Source organism: Cyprinodon tularosa, unplaced genomic scaffold (assembly GCF_016077235.1).
Source record: "Cyprinodon tularosa strain WSP-4 unplaced genomic scaffold, ASM1607723v1 ctg235, whole genome shotgun sequence".
NCBI classification, from domain to species: domain Eukaryota; kingdom Metazoa; phylum Chordata; class Actinopteri; order Cyprinodontiformes; family Cyprinodontidae; genus Cyprinodon; species Cyprinodon tularosa.
Genome location: NW_024038880.1, coordinates 526,988 through 551,794, shown reverse-complemented (window position 1 = coordinate 551,794; position 24,807 = coordinate 526,988). Strand labels below are relative to the sequence as shown.

Genomic DNA, 24,807 nt, shown 5'->3' with positions numbered 1-24,807 from the left:
CTCAACTTGCCGTAGTTACTTTCGAGCGTAATGGGCGATCTCGCAATCGCTAGTTTGTCGGCTCTGCGCTGCCGTAGCGCAAAGATGTCTGCCTCCATGGCTGCGAGACCCGCTCCTATGTAATTATAAATAACAAATTCTAAGGCAACGCAAATATTAAGGTTAAAAGGCTGAGCTCGTAGATGATGATAAATAACATAGTTATCTATAATATATTACATTTCTGACTGTATATCCCTGTAATTATTACACACTGTAGCTTTAAAGTGCAGCAGTGGTTTCAATCTGAAAAACTCACACTAAGAGCAAAGACAATTAGAAGAAATATATTGATACAAAAACTAGATGTTTGGCGCTCCGACCTCGCCAGGAAACAGCGCTGAAATTTGACAGATCTGCATGAACAGGAGTCAAGAACAGGGCTGTCCCCCCCCCCCCCCCCAGGCCTGAAACTGGTGGTGGAGTGGAGATAGATGGAGTTGGTCAGTCTGTAGACTGATGGTTGGAGAGACGGTCTGCTGAGCTTTATGGGGAGATCCAGTGGACTGGGCTGATACTAGAGCTTCACTCAGGGACCTGGAAGATGGAAGTCCAGTTGGATAACACAGGATGAGAGAACCTGGAGAGGAAAACTCCCCCGTTGGGAAGAAACCTCTGGTAGAACCAGGCTCATCATGGCGGTCTTCTGCTGGTTCTACCGGTTAAGATCAGACAGGGAACGCAGTAAGAGTCCAGGAGGAATGACGCTCTGATGAAGCTTTAGCTATGATGGTGGGGGAGGGGTTGAAATAGAGTCATGAATGAAGTCACAGCGTATCCACCGCCTGCGCACAGGAGCAGACAGGTGAATATCGGAGGCCTTTTAAGATGAGCTTTGGATGCTGATTGGCTTTGGTGGAGGTTTGGCTCAAAGCCGATTGGCTGTCGCAGGTGGATGTATGAAAAAACAGTTTCTTCAGTCGAACTTCCGCCTAGGCTCCATAAAATGTAAACATGATGATCAAATGTAAACATAAAGCTGAGATATGATTTAGTTTTTCCAACTTTCAGACCTTTTTTTGTTGTTGTTGTTTTTTTACATTCAGCAATCTTATGGCGAAGAGGAAGAAGCTGTTTTGGAATCTGCTGGATATTCTTATTGCAGTTGAGTCTATTGACTGTTCATGCGATTGTTGGTAGTTACAGAGAATGTGAGGCGTTCAGGGCACCAACAGCTCCTCATTTGGTCTGATTTTATGTCTCTGCTCCACCTGAAGCTGCTATGAGCTGAAAGATCAAACCCTTCATGGTTCTTCACTGTAAATCAGCATCATGGCTCTCTGGCTCAGGATGAATCATTTTTACCATCTTTCTAAGCTCTGATATATTTTATACCTGATTTTAGTCCTCTGCCCTCATTACATTTACATTTTATTCAGCAAATTACAAACAAATCCACCAGTTAATTAATATTTTAATCACTAATCTTTAAAAAAGTTTCTTATAAATACTCTTTACGTACTAAAACAATGAAAGAGAGGAAACTGCTCAGGATAGAAAGAGCAGTTCGTTCAGGCCACCTTCCGCTGTAGAAATACACACCATAGATATATAAAGGTCCAGATGTCTGCAGATGTGCAGCTCTGAAGTGTTTCTGTGTTTTTGTGTCTTCCAGATCTACGATGCCGAGGGAACGTTGCAGCACTTTATTGATGGGAACGATCCCAGTAAATCCAGTTGGATGAGGTATATCCGCTGTGCAAGACACTGTGGGGAGCAGAACATGATGGTGGTTCAGTACAGGTAGGACCTTCCTCAGCGTTTACCATTTAGGAGGTCAAAGCGGCGCCGCACCGCCTTTTTAATTCACTTTTTCTGATATCGTGTGTAAAGCTGTGTACCTGAACTCTTTACCTGCAAGGGTTCTTTAAGTCCTCTATGTGTCACATCATCATGCATCTTTTATCAGCTTTGAATTGAAGATTTTAAAAGCAAAGCAACTTTATGAATTTCCCCATTCTGGGACAACAAAGGCATGCGCTATTCTATTTTATTCTGTCTTGCTGCTTTAGTTGCCTAGCGATGTGTCTCGGATCTTCAATATCTACTTTCATGGAAGGTTTGGGCTTAAAATCTCCCCATAGATATCTCCTTTCATTCATCCCTGAACACAGATCAGTCGGTGTGTCTCCTTTGCAGAAAAACAGCCCCTAAGCATGATGCTTCCACCACCATGCTTCCCAGTAGATACAGTGTTCTTTGGATGAAACTATTCTCCTACCTCCAAATGCGACGAGTTGAGTTTGTTCCAGGAAGTGATTTTTTGGTCTCTGCATTTACCAGGGTCCGTTCCTTTACTGGTTTTCTAATCCCGTGCTGTGAGAGGTGTAGTGGCAGAGTTCGGTTCCCATTGTTGGGGCTCGGCTTCTCTGCCATGTTTATCCTCTAAATTACCTCTAAATGTTTTAAGTTTTTTTTTTTTTTTATCTCTCCCTATCGTTTTCTTTTTGCAGTAGGAAGCTTCATGAGACGTTTCCTCCATTTTGCTGAAAATGCAAAACAATATCTTTTATCTAATAAACACAAATTAGTTCAAGCCTTTCTTGGTAACAGACTTCTAAAGGTCAGTATTCATCTAATTTTAATCACATCCAGTTATTTATGTATCAAGTTGGATAAGACACCTGCTAACTGAATTATCCACCAAATAATAAGTGATGCTCCAGGAGGAGGCGCTACGTTAGCGACCGTTGGTAGCAGGGCTGTAGCTGCAGCCGAGCACATTAATAAGCAATATTTATAAAGTTATCAGGAGATTTATTCATTATTTGTTGGTTTCTAACAACATCTAATCACACAACATGCTTTGCTTCTTGCTGATGCATCTCATGCAGCCCCTCGAATCAGCAAAGAATTTACTGTGATATTTAGAAACATTTCGAATTTATTTGAATCTGTGAAGGAAGAAAGATGTTAAAGGTCAGTTTTATTAGCTGTGTTGGTTCAACAGTTTATACCTGCAGCAAGCCCTCTGTGTGATGTTTGTTATTTTAAAGGGGACATAGAAAGCAAAAGCAAGTTTCCAATGTCATAGATGAATAATCTATCAGCTAAACAATAATTCAGTGGGTGAAGTTCAAACCCCATCAACACCTCCTTTCTCTGCAAATCTCACAATTCTAAACTTCCACCATAAAACAGGCGAATCCAAAGGAAGCCCCGATTTGACGTAAATTCGGGGCTTCGTTGGCTTATTTGGTTGTGGCCTGTAGTTTTATCACACCCCAAAATTCACATATAGACAAGCCCACTGGTTCACTGGCCCAAGGGGGGGTGAAGTGTCGGCTGCTGGTCCGCTCACTGGACCGGACCTCAGCTGAGAGCCATGAGCCGCCTGTCCTCAGCCGGAGGAGGGGACAAACTAAAATATGTCCACATGTAGTGAAAGTGAAGAATGATGAAATGTGTATGTAAGTGTTATGTAATTATGGGGCACGGTGCGGGATGATTGTCTTTGGCGGCGGCAGATGAGGGTGGGTGTGTGGTGGAGGCCTGGGTGGGGCTCTTCATTGTAGTCGACCAAAATCTCAGACGATTTTAAAATTCCCATTTTTTTTAGGTCTGAAAAGTAGGACATGTCCAGGAAAGAAATCAAAACTCCTGACTTGGATACAGAACCGGGAATACTACAAATATTTATGGATTCATATGCCGGCAAAAATACAAAAGGCATCATCGGCAAATGTTACAGAAATCTAACATGTATGAACAGGAACTCAACTGATTATATCAGACAACGATGGGAAAAGGAAGCAGAAGTACTAATTTCTCCTGAGGCTTGGATGCAGGTCTGGAGGAACGCTCTGTCCACCACAAATTCTTTAACATGGCGCGATTTCTGCTGGAAAAATCTAATCAGATTTTTTATTACACCAAAGCAGAGATCGAGGCTGGGTGGTTTACAGTCCGCTTGCTGGAGGGGGTGCGGTGTGGTCGCAGCAGGTTACTTCCATGTGTTTTGGGATTGTTCGGAGTTGAGGACTTTCTGGGAGGACGTTAACCGATTAATCTATGAAATTATGGGTATTTCCTTGGTTTTGTCGTTTCCTGCTATGTACCTTGGAATACTTCCTGGGGGACTTAATAATGAGGATATATACTTGTTGAAGATATTTATGGATGCAAGCAAGAAAGCGATTACTAAATGTTGGCTCCAGCCCAGACCCCCTAACCTGAAGCTTCTAATAAATATTATAAAAATGATCCATGATATGGAAATATTTACTTTTACAATACGACTCAAGAAGGAGAAAGGAGAGAGACTTTGGGAAAGATGGGATTATTTTATTGCCAAAGGGGTGTAACAGTTAACTTGTGTGAATTCACAGTACGTGGACAGACACCTGTTTTTTTTTTTTTTTTTTTTTTTTTTTTTTTTTTTTATCTATGTTAGAAGAAGATATACAATGTGATATCTGAAGAACTGTAATGCTCATCAGCAAGACTACCTGTTTGCCCTCGCCCTCGTTCTTGATTGTGTGTGTTTGTATGTTTAAAAATAAATAAAAATAAAGTTTAAAAAAAAAAAAAAAAAAAAAGTAGGACATGTCCGGGAAACAGAGGACGTCTGGTCCCCCTACCACATCAACAATCTGATGTTTCAGTGAGTGAGTGCTTGTTGCTATGATGCGTCTTTGCTCAGCAGCTTGGCTCGTTGTAAACCAACCAATCAGAGCACAGCTCATCTAAATATTCATGATCAAACCATAAAAGGAAGAAAAGCTGTGGTTTCATTCTAGGGCTTTTAACCAGGCTGCATTAGGGCTCATAGAACAGCTAATATTCAGCCCAACCAATGTTACACACCCTATTAGAGACCTGAAGGACCAGATACCCTATAGAACCATTCTATCACCCTATTAGAGACCTGAAGGACCAGATACCCTATAGAATCATTCTATCACCCTATTAGAGACCTGAAGGACCAGATACCCTATAGAACCATTCTATCACCCTATTAGAGACCGGAAGGACCAGATACCCTATAGAACCATTCTATCACCCTATTAGAGACCTGAAGGACCAGATACCCTATAGAATCATTCTATCACCCTATTAGAGACCTGAAGGACCAGATACCCTATAGAATCATTCTATCACCCTATTAGAGACCTGAAGGACCAGATACCCTATAGAATCATTCTATCACCCTATTAGAGACCTGAAGGACCAGATACCCTATAGAACCATTCTATCACCCTATTAGAGACCGGAAGGACCAGATACCCTATAGAATCATTCTATCACCCTATTAGAGACCGGAAGGACCAGATACCCTATAGAACCATTCTATCACCCTATTAGAGACCTGAAGGACCAGATACCCTATAGAATCATTCTATCACCCTATTAGAGACCTGAAGGACCAGATACCCTATAGAACCATTCTATCACCCTATTAGAGACCTGAAGGACCAGATACCCTATAGAATCATTCTATCACCCTATTAGAGACCTGAAGGACCAGATACCCTATAGAATCATTCTATCAACCTATTAGAGACCTGAAGGACCAGATACCCTATAGAATCATTCTATCACCCTATTAGAGACCTGAAGGACCAGATACCCTATAGAATCATTCTATAACCCTATTAGAGACCTGAAGGACCAGATACCCTATAGAATCATTCTATCACCCTATTAGAGACCTGAAGGACCAGATACCCTATAGAACCATTCTATCACCCTATTAGAGACCTGAAGGACCAGATACCCTATAGAACCATTCTATCACCCTATTAGAGACCTGAAGGACCAGATACCCTATAGAATCATTCTATTACCCTATTAGAGACCTGAAGGACCAGATACCATATAGAATCATTCTATCACCCTATTAGAGACCTGAAGGACCAGATACCATATAGAACCATTCCATCACCCTATTAGAGACCTGAAGGACCAGATACCCTATAGAACCATTCTATCACCCTATTAGAGACCTGAAGGACCAGATACCCTATAGAATCATTCTATCACCCTATTAGAGACCTGAAGGACCAGATACCCTATAGAATCATTCTATCACCCTATTAGAGACCTGAAGGACCAGATACCCTATAGAATCATTCTATCACCCTATTAGAGACCTGAAGGACCAGATACCCTATAGAATCATTCTATCACCCTATTAGAGACCTGAAGGACCAGATACCCTATAGAATCATTCTATCACCCTATTAGAGACCCGAAGGACCAGATACCCTATAGAATCATTCTATCACCCTATTAGAGACCTGAAGGACCAGATACCCTATAGAATCATTCTATCACCCTATTAGAGACCTGAAGGACCAGATACCCTATAGAATCATTCTATCACCCTATTAGAGACCTGAAGGACCAGATACCCTATAGAATCATTCTATCACCCTATTAGAGACCTGAAGGACCAGATACCCTATAGAATCATTCTATCACCCTATTAGAGACCTGAAGGACCAGATACCCTATAGAATCATTCTATCAGCACTTTAACTATTAACAATAGATCAGCTTGAAACCAGTTGCTTTGTTTACACCTCTACTCAATAAACGAGTATTTGGTATTAATTTGATAAACCTTTTTTCTAAAGCATCACAGAGTTTTAAAATTGGTTAGATGAATATATTTTTTTATTAACCTGCTTTGTTACTTCATGATGAACTTCATGATGAGGTGTATAGAAGAGCAGGAAGCCAGAAAAAGCACAGAAAAGTATCTATTAATGAGTGTTAAAAGAGGCTTGGACAGTCCTTATATGAGACAGACACAGGAATATCAAAAGGGGTTTTATTGAAATAAAACTTTTGATGACAGAGGGAAATAATAATAGTAAAAAAACAGATTCTTTTCTAACTTAGACTATCTGAACGTATTTGAGATTTGACTAACAGAGTAAAATTGAATCTGCAGAAGTTGGTTCCAGAACCAGTAGAATCTAACACAATTCTAAAATTAGTAAAGGAAAGAGTATATATGTAACTTAACATTTATTAGCCAGTAGAAATCACCATTTCAACAGAATTTATGTTTACACACTTAAGTAAATACAGAGGATTAAAAAAAAGGAAATGCATGCCCCACTTAAAACAATATAAAATATAAAAATATTATACCCAAAGCCCCGGGAATCCAGAGGATTGTAAAACAAGCACTTTAGAAAATGAGTGAAGTTTATTTTTCAGATCAGACCCAGAAAACTGGAAGAATAACACCCGAACCTACAGTATCTTTTATTAAATCATTGTTTAAGGACAAACTGAGCAAAACGTTAAAACTTGAGCAAAGACGGGGTGATTTGCTGTTGGTGTGGTTTTTTTTTTAAGTCAAATATAATTATGTACAGTATACTGCTTCTTCTGGCATCTCATAAAACATTTGTTTTTATAAATACATTGCTACACACCTTTAGAGCAACACAAAGATGCTCTTAAAATATCAGACCTGGAAGGATAGACTACATTTTCCATACAACTTTCTCCACTATGCATGAATTGTTATTCCCAGTATTACAGGGCACCACTGATTACTAAAGCATGTTAGTGACGGTAGGAGGAGGCTTTTACTTAGCGGTTATGCATAGCAAAGCAAGTTTTGGTTAGCTCTACCACTTGTTCAAGTAGATTCTTTATTTTGTCTGTTTTTGTTTTGGACATGCACGTCCACTTGCCTAATCTGAACTTTTCAAGCATGACTGAGAATCTTCACAGATATGTTCAAATATTGAATTGAACCTGGAAAGAGTCGCACAGAAAAAAGCTTCAATTATTATAATTGAACTTTATTGATCTCACATTGGAGAAATGTACCTCTGCATTTAACCCTTCCCCTTGTAGAGCAGTGGGCTGCCACTGTGCAGCTCCCAGGGAGCAGTGTGGGGTTAAGGGTCTTGCTCAGGGACTCAGAGGGGAGGCTGTGGGGATCGAACCGGGTACTTGCAACCTTCCTAGACCACAAGAGCACTGCTCTAACCGCTAGACCAACACTCCCTCAACCTGGCACGAGGAAGTCTAACCAACTCATTAAAAATTGGTCCGTACATTGTGATTCTAGCTGCAGGTTCTTTAAATCTTCAACATGTTTCTGCTTTATTTCCTGAATTCTCTCATCGTTGTCTTGTTTTATAGCAGTTATTTTGTCTTCATACCGTTGGATCAATTCCTTTATCTTCTCATCATGTTCTAGCTGCAGGTTCTTTAAATCTTCAACGTGTTTCTGCTTTATTTCCTGAATTCTCTCATCGTTGTCTTGTTTTATAGCAGTTATTTTATCTTCATACCGTTGGATCAATTCATTTATCTTCTCCTCGTGTTCTAACTGCAGGTTCTTTAAATGTTCGATGTGTTTCTGTTTTATTTCCTGAATTCTCTCATCGTTGTCTTGTTTCTGAGTTCTGGTCTTCTCATCATTTTCTAGCTGCAGGTTCTTTAAATCTTCGACACGTTTCTGCTTCATTTCTTGAATTCTCTCATCGTTGTCTTGTTTTATAGCAGTCATTTTGTCTTCATACCGTTGGATCAATTCCTTTATCTTCTCATTATGTTCTTTTTGTTGTGAAGATATTTTCTGCTCATACTCCTGCTTGAGATCAGAAATATGGTTCTCGTAATATTGCACCAAATTCTTCACTCTTTCATCATTATCCTTCTTAAGATCAGCTTTTTCTTGGCTGTGGTTTATTTTTAGTTCCTTTATTGCATCGCTATGTTCCTCTTTCAGCTTTTTTATTATGTCCCGATTCTGCTGAACAAGGTCTTTAATCTTGCTTTCATATTGTTGTTTCTGAATTCTCATTTTGGAATCATGTTCACGCTTCAAGTCACAAATTTGTCCCTCATAGTCTTGTTTAATTTTCATCTTTTCTGCATTATGCTTTTCTTCAAGAGCCATTATTTGGTCTCCGTTTCCCTCTTTGTCATTTTTGGTATTTTCTTTAAATGTGTCAGTTAGACATTTTCCTTTCTCCTTCCATTCCATACTCACACTGTTTAGCTTGTCAAAACCGAATTGTACAAGTAGAGTAAGAATCTTTCCAAAGTCGAAAGAACTTCCGCTGTCTTGACATTCCTGCATCAGATGCTTGATTCGATCCTCAACTTGCCTTTTCTGCTCCTGCAATTTGCAACATTCCTCATTTAGAACTGCTATCTTTAACTCAAATTCCTCTTTTATACGTGCCATTTCCCTGTTCCTCTCTTGTTGAAAACTTTGCATTTTGTTCTCGTGCTCTTGCTTCATGTTGATCATTTCTTTCATGTGGTCTTCTTTTTGGATTCTTATTTTCATGTCTTTAACAAGCGAGTGATCTTTCAATTCAGCCTCATACTGCTCTTTTATTTTAGTTATTTTTGCAGCATAGTTTTCCGTTAACTGCTTCATTCGACTGTTGTGGTCTGAATGCAGAGCCAAGATTTCCTTCAAGTGATCTGATTCTTGATCTTTCAGCTTTTTTTCATATTCTTTAAGTTTCATTGTATCTTCAGCATGTGCTTTCTCCAAATCTATCAACCTTTTATCTATCTCGGATTCTCTCTCTGCCATCTTTATTCGTCTGTCGGCCATCTTTATTTCTCTGTCAGCCATCTTTATTTCTCTGTCGTCCATCTTTATTTCTCTGTCGTCCATCTTTATTTCTCTGTCGTCCATCTTTATTTCTTTGTCAGCCATCTTTATTTCTCTGTCAACCATCTTTATTTCTCTGTCTATCATCTTTATTTCTCTGACGGCCATATTTATTTCTCTGTCTATCATCTTTATTTCTCTGTCGTCCATCTTTATTTCTTTGTCAGCCATCTTTATTTCTCTGTCAGCCATATTTATTTCTCTGTCTATCATCTTTATTTCTCTGTTGTCCATCTTTTTTTCTCTGTCTGACAGCTCCCTTTCATCCTTTACATGGTCGTTGTTCATATTATCCATTTTGTTTTCATTTTTCTTGCCTAGTTTTTCATAAAATGTTTGATATCGTTCAAACGTTTCAAAACATTCTTTTAAAAATTGTATGCTTATCTTTGCTTTATCACTGTCCCGCTTAGTCACTTTACCATTACTATGTTCTGTTGTTCCTTGGTCTTTGTATTGAGAGCTTATATTTGTCTCTTTATCAGTAGGCCATATATTTACTGACATGTTTGTATTAGATTTGGGTAAGTCCTTTGAGAGGAAATTTACATGTTTACCCAGGTTAACAGCCATCATCTTGTCTCGTGTTTCACCATCATTCAGCATAATCTCTATCTTTTCCATCAGTTCATGGAATTTATTGTTTGACAAATTATTTCTGTGAGCATTTTTATCAAGTGGTATTCTGTGTTGCCTTTGGTTACATTCTCTGATTATTTCATTCACAGAATAATTGTAATCTAATACACTTTCTTTTTCACTTAAGATCACCATGGAGCGTTGCATTGCATCTTCACCAAACAACTTTAGAAGTGACTTAAGTACCTGCCTTCTTTCCTCTGTGAAACCAGAGGAAGCCACGATTAGTAAAATTGCAGTTGGTACAGTTGTGCAAAGATTCAAACTGTTTGAAACTTCTTTGGTTACTGATGAAAAAGACTGTTCAAAAAGGTCTGGGGTTTTCACCACATTCATCAAGAGTTCTCTCCACGTTGCACTGGCATGCACACAATGCTTTACCGATGTCAGTAATGGAGTCTGAAAAGATTTTTGTCTTGTTATAAAGTTGCCAACTGTTGTTTTGTCCTTGTCGGAACTTCCAAGCAAGACAATATTCAGACATGAAGCTGCAAAATAAAATGAGAAAAAATGTTAAATCTTTACATTATAGTAAGAAACTAACTAACTAACTTTAGCAAAAAACTAGCAGCATAATGTCAGCTGATTCTTCTTTAAAATACACTGAAAACAATAATGGAACCGTTTCTGGCATTTACTTAATCGTATCTACTTTAACACAATTGTTTCATGTTAACAAGGTAGGACATAAAACAATTGCTTTAAAGTGACTTAAAGGGGAACAGTGTTTTTTTTTTCCATTGGCCCCTTGATTTTCCGTTATTCCATCATGTTCTACTCACCCATATGAGTTTTATGTCATTTGGAGCCGTTCTGAAGATATTCTGTTAGGATATATCCAAGTAACATCTTCCTATGGGCAACGATTTGAAGGCACAAACTAAACTGTTCATCATTTATTCTTTATGGTACGCCAGCATTCATAACATGTAAGCCAATCACTGTCCCCCAGACAGTTATATTTTTTATATTTATATGTTTTCAAAACAAAGCGGCGCGTGCATGATGTCTTCCGCCGTTCATTCTTCCTGTCCGCTGAACTGCTGCTAGTTTTCGTCACATGCCTGAAAGATATGTAGTGCTAGTACTACAGATGATCTCGCTCTCCAAATGGAATTGAACAACATATAAATATAAAAAATACAACCATGTCTGGGGGACAGTGATTCACCTACATGTTATGAATGCTAGCGTACCATAAATGAAGTCCTGTTTTTTTTTGTTTTTTTTTAGCACAGTGTTTACATGGGTATTAATATATAGTTATTGCACTAGGTATCAAATATAAAGGAACAAGTTATTGCACAGGGTAATAGATAGTAATTGCGTATTATCCATTGCACAAGTTATTGCTGTTGTCGTGTCGCATTGTAGAGTCTGGTGGCAGCAGGGATGAATTATGCAATATCATTATCCACCCAACTCAGTGATTAGCATCAATATTACAAGTCATTTGAATTAAAAGCAGTATTCTTTTAAATAAGAAATAAGAACAGTTCACCAAATAACACTGCAACATTGTAAAGCTACAGGTGGCATTTCATAAGATGACAACGAGGATTGATGTTTTCATTTGGCAAAAAATTTGATTGGGAATCTGTTGGGAGCTGGAGAAATTCTCTGAGGGAGGGAGCCTCCTGCACAGCTGCAGCTCGTCAAGATCATCAGAGGATCCACTACTTAAGCTGTCTTCAGACCTTGCCTCAACGCCGCAGTGTTGTTCCAGTTGGTCAGCGCTTAAGCCTAGATCCTCAGAGTAACTCCATGACTTTTGAATCCAGCTTGGATTCTAATCCTTGTCTCTGTTTTCCAGGAAACCCGTGCCTCCTCTGTGAAAGCTCTGGAAGAGCTAACCTGCCGAGCCGACCCTCAGAGCCAAACCCGAAGAATCACAGAGAACCTCCAAGCAGCTCTGGACTAGAGCTGGGAAACCCTAAACCAAGGTCTGTTCATGTTAGACGTGAGACGCTGAAGCAGCAAACAGACTCTGCTGATGAACTCTTCTCCAGATCCAACAGAGACTCTCCCAAAGCTAACCTCAAGAACCCTCAAGGTACAATCAGTTTTCTTCAAGAAATCAAACCTCTGTTGGCAACGCTAACTGAACTGTCTCTCACGCAGACTCCGGTGAACCAGAATCCAGGCCCCGAACCTGAACCAGTATATTCTGTGTGCTTGTGCTTCAATAAACTGTTAAACTTTCATCCCTGTGTCCGTCAGTGGTGTTCTGCATTCTTGGGTCGCTTTTAGTGAACCCATCATGGCAGAACACTGCGGCCAAACTCAAGGCCCAGCAGATCACCTCACCCGTCGACTAGAGGAGCTGGATGCCCAAATTCAAGGACAAACCCAAACGCTCCGTGAGTTATACCGCCTGGTTGACACTCATAACCACATGCTACAGAGCTATGCTAATTATCTGAGCAGCGCTAATGCTGCACAACAACCATTTCCGGGTCCAGTCCCTCCTCTGAGGTCACCAGCAGTGACGTCATCAGAGTACCATCCTAGTCTCCCTGAAAGATTTTCTGGTAACATGAAAGATTGCAAAGGATTTTTATTTCAATGTCGATTGATTTTTCAGAACTCCCCTGGCAGCTTTTCCACGGATTACAAGAAGATAACTTTCATTCTCTCACAGTTAACAGGAAGAGCCTTGGAATGGGCTCAGGCAAGATTTGCCGCTGACGATAGCTTAAACTGCTATTACTCTGATTTCATCTCAGAATTTACCCAGGTATTCAACCAAGAAACTGACCAAACAATTGATTCCAGAGCTCTTTTCAACCTAAAACAGGGAAACTCTTCGGTGGCTGAATTTTCCATTAACTTCCGGGTTAAAGCGGCAGCTTCCGGATGGAACCAAAGCGCCTTAAAGGGAGCCTTTTTCATGGCATTAAATGAGCACATTAAAGATGAACTCGCAACCCTCGACGAACCAGCTACCCTCGAAGATCTAATTCGCCTCTCCATTAGATTGGATAATAGAATTCGTGCCAGAAACAGTTCTAAGAAGCAGGGGACACTTTCTTCTGCCTCACATAACGTGACTGTTTGTTCTTCCTCTACAGAGCAGCTGCCCATTCAGAGACCTAAGTCCCAGCCTCTACCGTTGCCTATTCAGGCCTCTCATTGGGGCGAACGGGATGTCGAACCCATGCAGGTGGGACACACTAGGCTCACTCCAGAGGAGAGGCAAAGGCGTTTTCTAAGCAAACTATGTATCTACTGTGGTGAGAGTGGACACTTCATCGCTTCCTGCCCGGCAAAATCAAAAGCCGGGGCCCGCCAGAGGATCTGAGGAGTCTGGCGGGCCAGATAAATACAAAGAAATCTCCTCGACTGTTACTTCCTGCCACGTTGTTCTGTGCTAATCAAAACCTCTCTTTTTGTGCTCTCTTCGTCCTCTGGCATGGGAGCTGCCTTGGAGCTCGTCTGCCTGGCTGCGTGTTTCCTGGACGGGGCCGCCTTTTACAGCTGCTTTTTGTATCTCTGCTTCTGTCTCCTTGAACCCAGTCGGCCTCGGCAGATGGCCGCTCACACTGAGCCTGGTTCTGCTGGAGGTTTCTTCCTGTTAAAAGGGAGTTTTTCCTCTCCACTGTCGCTACAAGCATGCTTAGTGTGGGGGATTGTATTTGAGTCAATGAGTCAATGCAATCAACTGGTTTTCCTTAGATAGAAAACTTTGTATCAATTTGACTGTATGATCTGGTTGAACTGTAAAGTGCCTTGAGATGACATGTGTTGTGAATTTGGCGCTATATAAATAAACTGAATTGAATTGAATTGAATTTTTCTGCATTCATCGACTCAGGCTGTGAACGTAACCTTATCGATTCTAACCTCGTCCAGCAACTCCAAATTGAAACCATTCCTCTGACTCAGCCTCTCAGTGTATCCGCTATTGACGGAAGAAGACTCCTTCAAGTTACCCATCAAACTCAGCCCCTCGAGCTACTTCTGTCAGGTAACCACCGAGAAACTATAACATTTTTTGTTTTTCCCTCTGCATGTTCCCCGCTGGTTCTCGGTTTCGAATGGTTGGAGAAGCATAATCCTCACATAAACTAGACTGAACGTCACCTGGAATCTTGGTCCATCTCATGCCATGAAACATGCCTTCGTTCTGCTGCCCCCTTGGTGGGGTCTCCTAGAGGTGGGGGGGAGATGGACTCTCCTGACCTTTCTTCAGTTCCTTCTGAGTACCATGATCTAGCCCCTGTCTTCAGTAAGGTCAGTGCGACGTCCCTACCTCCACACAGACCATACGATTGCGCCATTGAACTTTTATCTGGTGCTCCTTTACCTAGTAGCAGATTGTATAATATTTCCAAGCCCGAGAGAGAAACAATGGAAAAACACATCAACGAATCATTAGCTGCTGGAATAATCCGCCCATCATCCTCTCCATTGGGCGCCGGGTTCTTCTTCGTGGGGAAGAAGGATGGTTCCCTGAGACCTTGTATTGACTATCGAGGTTTGAACCAGATTACTATTAAGAACAAATACCCACTGCCTCTCCTTGCCTCTGCTTTTGAGCCCGTACAGGGAGCTACTGTGTTTTCTAAACTGGATTTAAGAAACGCTTATCATCTCCTTAGGATCCGTGAAGGCGACGAATGGAAAACTGCCTTCAAAACTCCCTTGGGCCAATTCGAATATCTAGTAATGCCCTTTGGTCTAACTAACGCTCCAGCTTGCTTCCAGGCCCTTGTCAATGATGTTCTCAGAGACTATCTCAATATATTTGTTTTCGTGTACATTGACGACATACTCATTTACTCCAAGAACCTCGATGAACACAAGAAACATGTCCGTCTTGTTTTACAGAGACTGCTGGAGAACAAGCTGTTCGTGAAAGCCGAGAAGTACGAATTTCATCAACCTTCAGTCACCTTTTTGGGGTTTGTGCTCGAGGGCGGCCAGGTAAAACCATCTGAGGACAAGATTAAGGCAGTTTTGGACTGGCCAGTTCCAGAGAACCGCAAACAACTACAAAGGTTTTTAGGTTTTGCTAACTTCTATCGTCAGTTTATCAGAAACTACAGCCAGACCGCCCTTCCATTAACTTCTCTGACCTCTGTCAAACGCATTTTTCAGTGGACTCCTGAGGCTCAAGCAGCGTTTGATAAATTAAAGTCTTTATTTTCCAGAGCAACTGTTCTTATGCAACCTGACCCAGCCAAGCAGTTTATTCTAGAGGTGGATGCTTCAGATTCTGGTGTTGGAGCAGTCCTATCACAGAGACTGTATTCAGATCAAAAAATACACCCTTGTGCTTTCTTCTCCCGTAGACTTTCTTCTGCTGAGCAAAATTACGATGTGGGTGACCGAGAGCTTCTGGCCATTAAACTGGTTTTGGAGGAATGGAGGCATTGGCTGGAAGGAGCTGAGCATCCGGTTCTTGTATGGACTGACCACAAGAACCTGGCTTACATCCAGTCAACCAAGCAAGCTAATCCCCGCCAATCCAGGTGGTCAATTTTTTTCTCTCGGTTCAATCTCATCATCTCCTACAGACCCGGATCCAAGAATGTCAAACCCGACTCTCTCTCTCGTCTCTACTCCGTCGATCATCCCGAGACACCTGAACCTGTCCTTCCAGCTTCATGTACAGTGGGAGTGGTCAACTGGGAGATAACTGACCTCATCAACTCAGCCCTAGCCACTGAACCCGATCCAGGTAACGGTCCCACTAACCGAACCTATGTTCCATCTTCCGTCAGGTCCCGTCTCATCCAATGGATGCACTCCGCCAAATTCTCAGCTCATCCAGGAGTCAGTAGAACTGTAGCCCTCATCTCTAGACGCTTCTGGTGGCCCACTCTCCACAGGGACGTTAAGGAGTATGTGTTGGCTTGCCCCACATGTGCCCGTAACAAAGCCTCACACCAACCTCCTTCTGGCCTGCTTCAGCCGCTCCCTGTTCCCTCGCGTCCTTGGTCCCATATCGCCATTGATTTCATCACCGGTCTCCCCGTCTCTCGAGGTATGTCCACCATATTCACCATTGTTGACCGTTTCTCGAAGTCCTGCCATCTTATTCCCCTCAGAAAACTTCCCACGGCCTTCCAGACAGCCCAGCTTCTCATCAAGCATGTTTTCCGGTTACACGGCATTCCCCAAGAGATCCTCTCGGACAGAGGTCCTCAGTTCATTTCCCAGGTCTGGAAGGCTTTCTGTTCTGCTCTCGGCTGCAAACCCTCTCTCACCTCTGGTTACCACCCCCAATCGAATGGTCAGACTGAGAGAATGAATCAGCAGTTGGAATCAACCCTTCGCTGCCTCACTTCAAACAACCCCGTGGACTGGAGCCAATTTCTCCCGTGGATAGAATACGCACATAGCTCCCTCAGATCTGCATCCACTGGACAATCCCCGTTTCAGGTTAGTCTCGGCTATCAACCACCTCTTTTTCCCGCAGACGAGAGAGAGATTTCGGTCCAGTCCGTCAATCAACACATCCGCCGTTGTCAAAGAATCTGGAGGGAAACCATCGCCACCCTCAATCAGTCATCTGAGTCCATAAAACGCTTCGCCGACGCCAGGAGACGTCCTGCCCCCGAGTACACTGAGGGCCAGGAGGTATGGCTGTCCACTCGAGACATTCCCCTCAAGGGGAAGCTCTCTCCTAGGTTCATTGGACCCTACAAGATCACTCGAGTCATCAACCCCTCAGCCGTCCGTCTCCAATTACCTCAGTCACTCCGGATCCACCCTACCTTCCACGTGTCCCAGATCAAGCCTGTCTCCTCAAGCCCTCTGTGCCCACCGTCCGACTCCCCACCACCCGCCCTGAAGGTCGATGGTCATCCAGCATTCACAGTTCGACGCATCGTGGACTCCCGTCGACGAGGTCGCGGATGGCAGTACCTCGTCGACTGGGAGGGCTACGGACCGGAGGATCGCCAGTGGGTTCCGGGCTCGTACATCCTCGATCCTGCCCTTATCGAGGAGTACGAGCGTTCCTGCCCATCAACCTCTTCCGGACCGCCAAGGGGCGGTCGTTGAGGGGGGAGTACTGTTGGGAGCTGGAGAAATTCCACCTTTCTCCAGCAGAGTCCGCCGTGGATCCTCTGAGGGAGCCTCCTGCACAGCTGCAGCTCGTCAAGATCATCAGAGGATCCACTACTTAAGCTGTCTTCAGACCTTGCCTCAACGCCGCAGTGTTGTTCCAGTTGGTCAGCGCTTAAGCCTAGATCCTCTGAGTAACTCGATGACTTTTGAATCCAGCTTGGATTCTAATCCTTGTCTCTGTTTTCCAGGAAACCTGTGCCTCCTCTGTGAAAGCTCAGGAAGAGCTAACCTGCCGAGCCGACCCTCAGAGCCAAACCCGAAGAATCACAGAGAACCTCCAAGCAGCTCTGGGCTAGAGCTGGGAAACGCTAAACCAAGATCTGTTCATGTTAGACGTGAGACGCTGAAGCAGCTACGGACTCTGCTGATGAACTCTTCTCCAGAACCAACAGTGACTCTCCCAAAGCTAACCTCAAGAACCCTCAAGGTACAATCAGTAAACTTCAGGAAATCAAACCTCTGTTGGCAAGGCTAACTGAACTGTCTCTCACGCAGACTCCGGTGAACCAGTATCCAGGCCCCCAACCTGAACCAGTATATTCTGTGTGCTTGTGCTTCAATAAACTGTTAAACTATCATCCCAGTGTCCGTCAGTGGTGTTCTGCATTCTTGGGTCGCTTTTAGTGAACCCATCATGACAGAATCATTTCATCAATGTGAAAAAAAATGGGCTGATGTCTTGTTACATCCCTAATAAATAACCAAATGGGTTTTAAGATGATAAACACAAATAAAAAAAAAAAAGTCTTCTCAATTAACTGAGGTACATTTTAAATAACATAATTTCTTACATAATTAAGAGGGTTATACTTACCAGAAGAAACATCAAAATACTCCCTGGATGCCATTTCGTCAATCATCTCTTGTATTTAAATCTTCAGAAGGGTGTAGTTAAACTTACAACTTCGGTCTGCATATCTGGTAAGACGTCCCAAATCTGTGAAAGTTATTCGCTAAATTAGACACATTCATAAAGTCCTCCAGTTTTTTTAGGACTAAATTAATCAGAAAGTTGTTTTCTTTACACACAAGAGAAAAATAATAAGCTAAAGCAATTGAAAAGGTTGGACGTGAAAAATGGAACGGCAAAAAAAAAAATTATGAAAATATAGAACAAAGTGTAAATGGAAGGTAAAATATTATTTTAGCTTTTAATTTTATGCTGGTATCAAAAGTTTTCATCTAGACCTGATAATTAGAAAGCTATGCCTGATTTACGGCAGTTGTGTAATTTCATCTGGGCTTAAAAGTTTAAAAGATTTTTTTCCCAAAATTTGACAATCGAGGTTGGGACTGATGAAAAGGAGTTTGCTCATCAGCAAGGTACTTTAAATTGTCTGGGATTTATTTTTTTATTTTTAGAATCATATTTTTAAGAAAAAAATCCAAATCTATATTTTAATTTACAAAGTCTTTGCATAAAGTACTAAAATCTGGTAAAAGTAGGTACCTCTCCAAAATATGACCAAGTCACTGACTGAAATGTTACTTGAGTTAATTTCTTAAAGTTTCTGAAATGTCTTGTACTTAAGTGTCAAAATCACTGTAAAAATAGATGTTACTTAATTAATGTAATGAAAAGTATAAGTAAAAAGTAAAACAATATGTAAACCAAACATTAAAAATTGATCGGAGTAACAGTATACAATTAAGTTCGTAAATATAGGGAAGTAAAAGTGAAATTTATCATAAATATTTTATACTTAAGGAAAGTAGAACTACAAAATATACATAAGTACGGTAGTAAAATTTTACTTCCTTACTATGCAAACTGCTTTTTCAGTCTTGCGTTATTGGAATTACCAGTTTGAATTGATCATTTTCTTTAATGGGAGGGTATATAAACTCTCAAGCTCAACTGTGCAAAACGTATAGAAATATGTTACCAAAGCTAATAGAGTTTAAAAAATTGCACAAGAGGGAAACAAAAATCGCTTTAAAACCACTTAAAAGATGACCCATCATTTCTTAAAGCTGCACTTTTCATTATACTATTGACTTCACAGTGTTGGTTATTCATTTAGCGAAATAATATTTATTTATGTACACTACCGTTCAAAAGTTTGGGGTCACATTGAAAGGTCCTTATTTGTGAAGGAAAAGCACTGTACTTTTTCAATGAAGATAACTTTAAACTAGTCTTAACTTTAAAGAAATAAACTCTATACATTGCTAATGTAGTAAATGACTATTCTAGCTGTCTGGTTTTTGGTGCAATATCTACATAGGTGTATAGAGGCCCATTTCCAGCAACTTTGACTCCAGTGTTCTAATGGTGCAATATGTTTGCTCATTGGCTCAGAAGGCTAATTGATGATTAGAAAACCCTTAAGCAATCATGTTCACACATCTGAAAATAGTTTAGCTCATTACAGAAGCGACAAAACTGACCTCCCTTTGAGCAGATTGAGTTTCTGGAGAATCACATTTGTGGGGTCAATTAAACGCTCAAAATGGCCAGAAAAAGAGAACTTTCATCTGAAACTCGACAGTCTATTCTGGTTCTTAGAAATGAAGGCTATTCCATGCGAGAAATTGCTAAGAAATTGAACATTTCCTACTACAGTGTGTACTACTCCCTTCAGAGGACAGCACAAACAGGCTCTAACCAGAGTAGAAAAAGAAGGGGGAGGCCGCGTTGCACAACTGAGCAAGAAGATAAGTACATTAGAGTCTCTAGTTTGAGAAACAGACGCCTCACAGGTCCCCAACTGGCATCTTTATTAAATAGCACCTGCAAAACACCAGTGTCAACATCTACAGTGAAGAGGCGGCTGCAGGATTCTGGGCTTCAGGGCAGAGTGGCAAAGAAAAAGCCATATCTGAAACTGGCCAATAAAAGAAAAAGATTAAGATGGGCAAAAGAACACAGACATTGGACAGAGGAAGACTAGAAAAAAGTGTTGTGGACGGATGAATCCAAGTTTGAAGTGTTTGGAACACAAAGAAGAACGTTTGTGAGACGCAGAACAAATGAAAATATGCTGGAAGAATGCCTGACGCCATCTGTTAAGCATGGTGGAGGTAATGTGATGGTCTGGGGTTGCTTTGGTGCTGGTAAGGTGGGAGATTTGTACAGGGTAAAAGGGATTCTGAATAAGGAAGGCTATCACTCCATTTTGCAACGCCATGCCATACCCAGTGGACAGCGCTTGATTGGAGCCAATTTCATCCTACAACAAGACAAGGACCCTAAACACACCTCCAAATTGTGCAGAACTATTTAGAGCAGAAGCAGGCAGCTGGTATTCTATGGGTAATGGAGTGGCCAGGGCAGTCACCAGATCTGAACCCCATTGAGCTGTTGTGGGAGCAGCTTGACCGTATGGAACGCAGGAAGTGCCCATCCAACCAATCCAACTAGTGGGAGCTGCTTCTGGAAGCGTGGGGGGCAGTTTCTCCACATTACCTCAACAAATAAACAGCTAGAAAGCCAAAGGTCTGCAATGCTGGAATTGCTGCAAATGGAGGATTCTTTGACGAAAGCTTGATGTTTGATGTAAAAAAAGATCTTATTTCAAATACAAATCATTATTTCTATCTTTGTCAATGTCTTGACTCTAGTTTCTATTCATTTCACAACGTATGGTGGTGAATAAGTGTGACTTTTCAGGAAAACACAAAATTGTTTGGGTGACCCCAAACTTTTGAACGGTAGTGTATATTGGAGTAAACTGAGAAATCTAAGTGATTTTAATGTAAATAATTAATATCCTGCATGTAATGAAAGAGCCATGGCAGAGCAGTAAGTTCTTGCATAATATGTATGAGGAAGTTGTTTTCAAAGACACTAACTCTTTGTTAGAAGAAAATTAAATAATATTTGCTCAAAGGTTTAAGCTAAAACCAGAATTAAATTATATCTGAAGCTGATGCAATTCTTGGACCAGTGGTTTAAGGCTGTTGATTAATTTTACTGTTTTCTGCACATATTTTTTAAACTTGTTTAGTGCATTTCGCTAATGCACCGTTTCTGAGATGTGTGCCAAAAACCTAACAAGCAAAGCAAAAAACAGCATTTTTTAGGAGAATATTCCAATTAAACTAAAGCTTTAAAATCAACTAATTTCAAGGAAACCTTTGAATCAGTTTTCATGAAATTAGTTTTCTTTTTCATGTGCCAAAATTACTTCCATATATGTAAAATATTCTAGTGAATGAAATGTTTTTCTTTGCAGTTTAAGTACTGCTGCTTTTCTTACCTGATTTTTCCTAATCTTTCACTTTGCACACACCTGGCTCCTCTGCTCCCCCTCTACACCTCTCCCTCTTTAGACTAGCAATCATAAAATGGATTATAAATTCAAATAAGTAGAAACTGAAAAAAATATAATGATTTACTAATGATTGAGTACATTAAAATATTGATATTAAGTTGTGGTTTTAAAGATAATCAAACAAAGCATTCTCAGACACATTAGAGGATCACACTAGTGAACATTTCACCAACACACCATCAATAGGTGCAGAAATCGGACTGAACATTTCAGAAACACCTGAATGCAGTGTTTTCCTCAAAGCGTTGGTCAACATTTAAGTTACATGTAGGGGCTCTGGAAACAATTTGAGGACTTGCCAGCAATTCTTACAGCGACTTTCTCTTTCACTATTGCAGCCAGTTTTTATTCTAAAAGAAACCTGTGCACAACATTTAATTAAAAACACCTTATGATAATAATAACACATAATATTTTATTATTAGTATTATCATTTCGATTTGGAACTCTGTACTAATATAAAAGACAATAAGTAAATTAGGAAAATTAAGATTAATCTCTAATACATTTTTCAACATATTTAATTGCTTTTCAAATACCATGGTTTTTTGCATATTTTAAGAGATTCTACTTACCTGACATCAAAGCTGCTCTTTGTATATTTTTATTTTTGCTTTCGTTTTTCATTCCACTTTAATGTAGACTACAGTGACTCCACCCTGGATAAGGAGGGTGGGGTTAGGGAAGGATTTGGCATTAAAAAACAAACAGGTCTGGTCCTGACTTTCACAGAGAGTGAAAGTATTCTTTTACATTGTGCTCTCATTATGGGTTGTTTTATGTACATACTTGATACTTGATGTTGAGATGGGGGTGAAGTAGAAGTTGAGCACCCACACTACAGAAACCTTATCAGAAGAGCCAGCATCATATGAACAGGCAACGACTGACTTTATTAGCAAAGAAAACAACGGGAATAACAGCACTGAGTCATTCTAAGGACTTGAAACGAGAAAAAGGTGTGCCTGAGCCTGGCACACCTGGAGGAGAAGAACACCCAGGTGCGGATGCTGTTCCTGGACTTCAGTTCAGCTTTCAACACCATCATCCCACAGCATCTGATGGGCAAACTGGAACAGCTGGGCTTCAATACACCCCTCTGCTATTGGCTGCCAGACTTCCTCACCAACAGACCTCAGTCAGTCCGGGTCGGACAGAACACCTCTGATATCATCAGTCTAAGCCCCTCCCCTCATGGCTGCGTCCTGAGCCCCCTGCCGTTCACCCTGATGACACACGACTGCGTCCCCAGGTTCACCACCGATCACATGGTGAAGTTTGCAGACGACACCACGGCGGTGGGCCTCATCAGAGACGACAACGACCTGGACTACAGAGAGGAGGTGGAGCAGCTGGTGGAGCAGAGATAACAGCCTGATCCTGAAGGTGGAGAAGACCAAGGAGATCATGGTGGACTTCAGGAAGAAGCGGCCTAACCACGCTCCACTGCTCATCAACAGCTCAGCTGTAGAGGTGGTCAGCAGCAGCATATTTCCTGGGGGTGCACATCACAGACACCCTCACCTGGACTGGACCAGCACCATAGAGAGGGTTCTGACCAGCTGTCTCACTGTGTGGTGTGGAGGCTGCAGCGCCTCAGACTGGAAGAAGGTGAGAAGAGTGGTGAGAACAGCAGATGCTTTCCCTCCTCTCCCATGAACATGCACAATGTTGTTTTCATTGCCACTTATCGCCAGAGGGGGTAAAACTTCTACTAAAACTCTTAAAGGTGCACTGTGCTCCTTTATACAGCTGATCTACATTAAGCATGCCACAACAACTACAGAGCTCTTCAGTCATCCATTCAGGTTTGCCTAAAGCTATTAATATCTACAAGAACTCATTGAAAAGTATATTGTTATGGCAGCATTTCATTTTCCTATAGGTTCAATAAAGTAATTTTCTATTGAGAATAAAAGGTAGAGCATAGGTAAAATATTCAGTATTGGTTTTACCTTATTGTATGATTATTGCTGAAGAAACCTGAAATACCATGATACCCTGAAGCTAGTAAAGCTGCCTGTTGTTTGTGATCAGACCAGTGGTTTAAAGTTACAAAGTACAGTTACCTCATTACGGTACTCAAGTGCTTTTTATATCTTGAGTATTTTTTCTTTTTTTACTTATAATTTATAACTTTCTACCCTACTCCATTTCCAGGAAACTGCTGGTTCCTTGTTCCTCTTGGCTCAGATTAGCTTTATAATCCACTGTTGCTGTTTTTCTTGAAATATAATTCCATCATGGCAGATACCAGCTCTTAGGACTGAATCTGGATGCCACTGATTTAAAGTGGCCTAAAGGTGCCTATTTACGGCAGTCTATGGTTGAGAGGCGGGTCCACCCTGGACAGGTCTCCAGTCTGTCACAGGGAAACACAGAGACACACAAAGGCACACAACCACTAACACACTCACTACTAAGGACAGTTTAGAGAATCCAATGAACCTAACAGTCCTGTTTTTGTAATGTGGGAGGAAGCCGTAGGGAGCCCTGGGCCGGGACTTGAACCCAGAGCCTTCTCGCTGCAAGGCAGCACGGTTCCACTGTTCCAGCCCAGAGTTGTTCTACGAGTCACTAAATCAGGTGGTTTCTGAAAGTTACAAGGTATTTTAAAATTTCTCTGAAAATTACACAGAAGTGTTGTGATATTAGAAAATTAAATTTGTATTTTTGCACACTTAAGTACTTTTAAATGCATTTACTTTTGAATACTTCAATATTTCAAACATGAGAACATTTTAATATTTCAACTTGAGTAGATGTTTTTCTGAGTAACTTTTACTTGTATTTGAGTAAACTTTGATTCTGAGTATCAATACTTTCACTCAAGTAACACTCTTGAGTACTCCGTCCACCACTGGCTAGGAAACAAATACCACTTTTCCGTAGATGCTGATTATAAAAGTCAATTTTTTGTTTTCTTATTTTGCTTTAATATTTTCTCTTTATTCATACACCAGGACACCAAGAAAACTCACAATTCCTTCAGGAAACAACGATTTTGCATTTTTTTGTAGATGAGTTGAAAAAGCCTTGTCTGGTAAACGTCCCTAAAATGACATGCAATGGTTATAAAGACCCTTATTAACCTCTACTATACAAAATACAGTCTAGAGCCCCTGTCACACCTTGACGTTTTAGACCATCACATGTCTGACGTACGAA

At 41.1% G+C, this 24,807-nt stretch overlaps 1 protein-coding gene across 2 annotated transcripts in view; it reads left to right on the top strand.

The window, feature by feature from the left end:
• Positions 1 to 24,807, top strand: part of prdm6 (PR domain containing 6) — a 147,442-nt gene that overhangs the window by 53,519 nt on the left and 69,116 nt on the right. For both annotated transcript variants that reach the window (XM_038287108.1, XM_038287109.1), the window contains exon 5: positions 1,655 to 1,782. In XM_038287108.1, the coding sequence (XP_038143036.1) occupies positions 1,655 to 1,782 (128 nt within the window). The remainder of the gene's footprint in view (positions 1 to 1,654; positions 1,783 to 24,807) is intronic.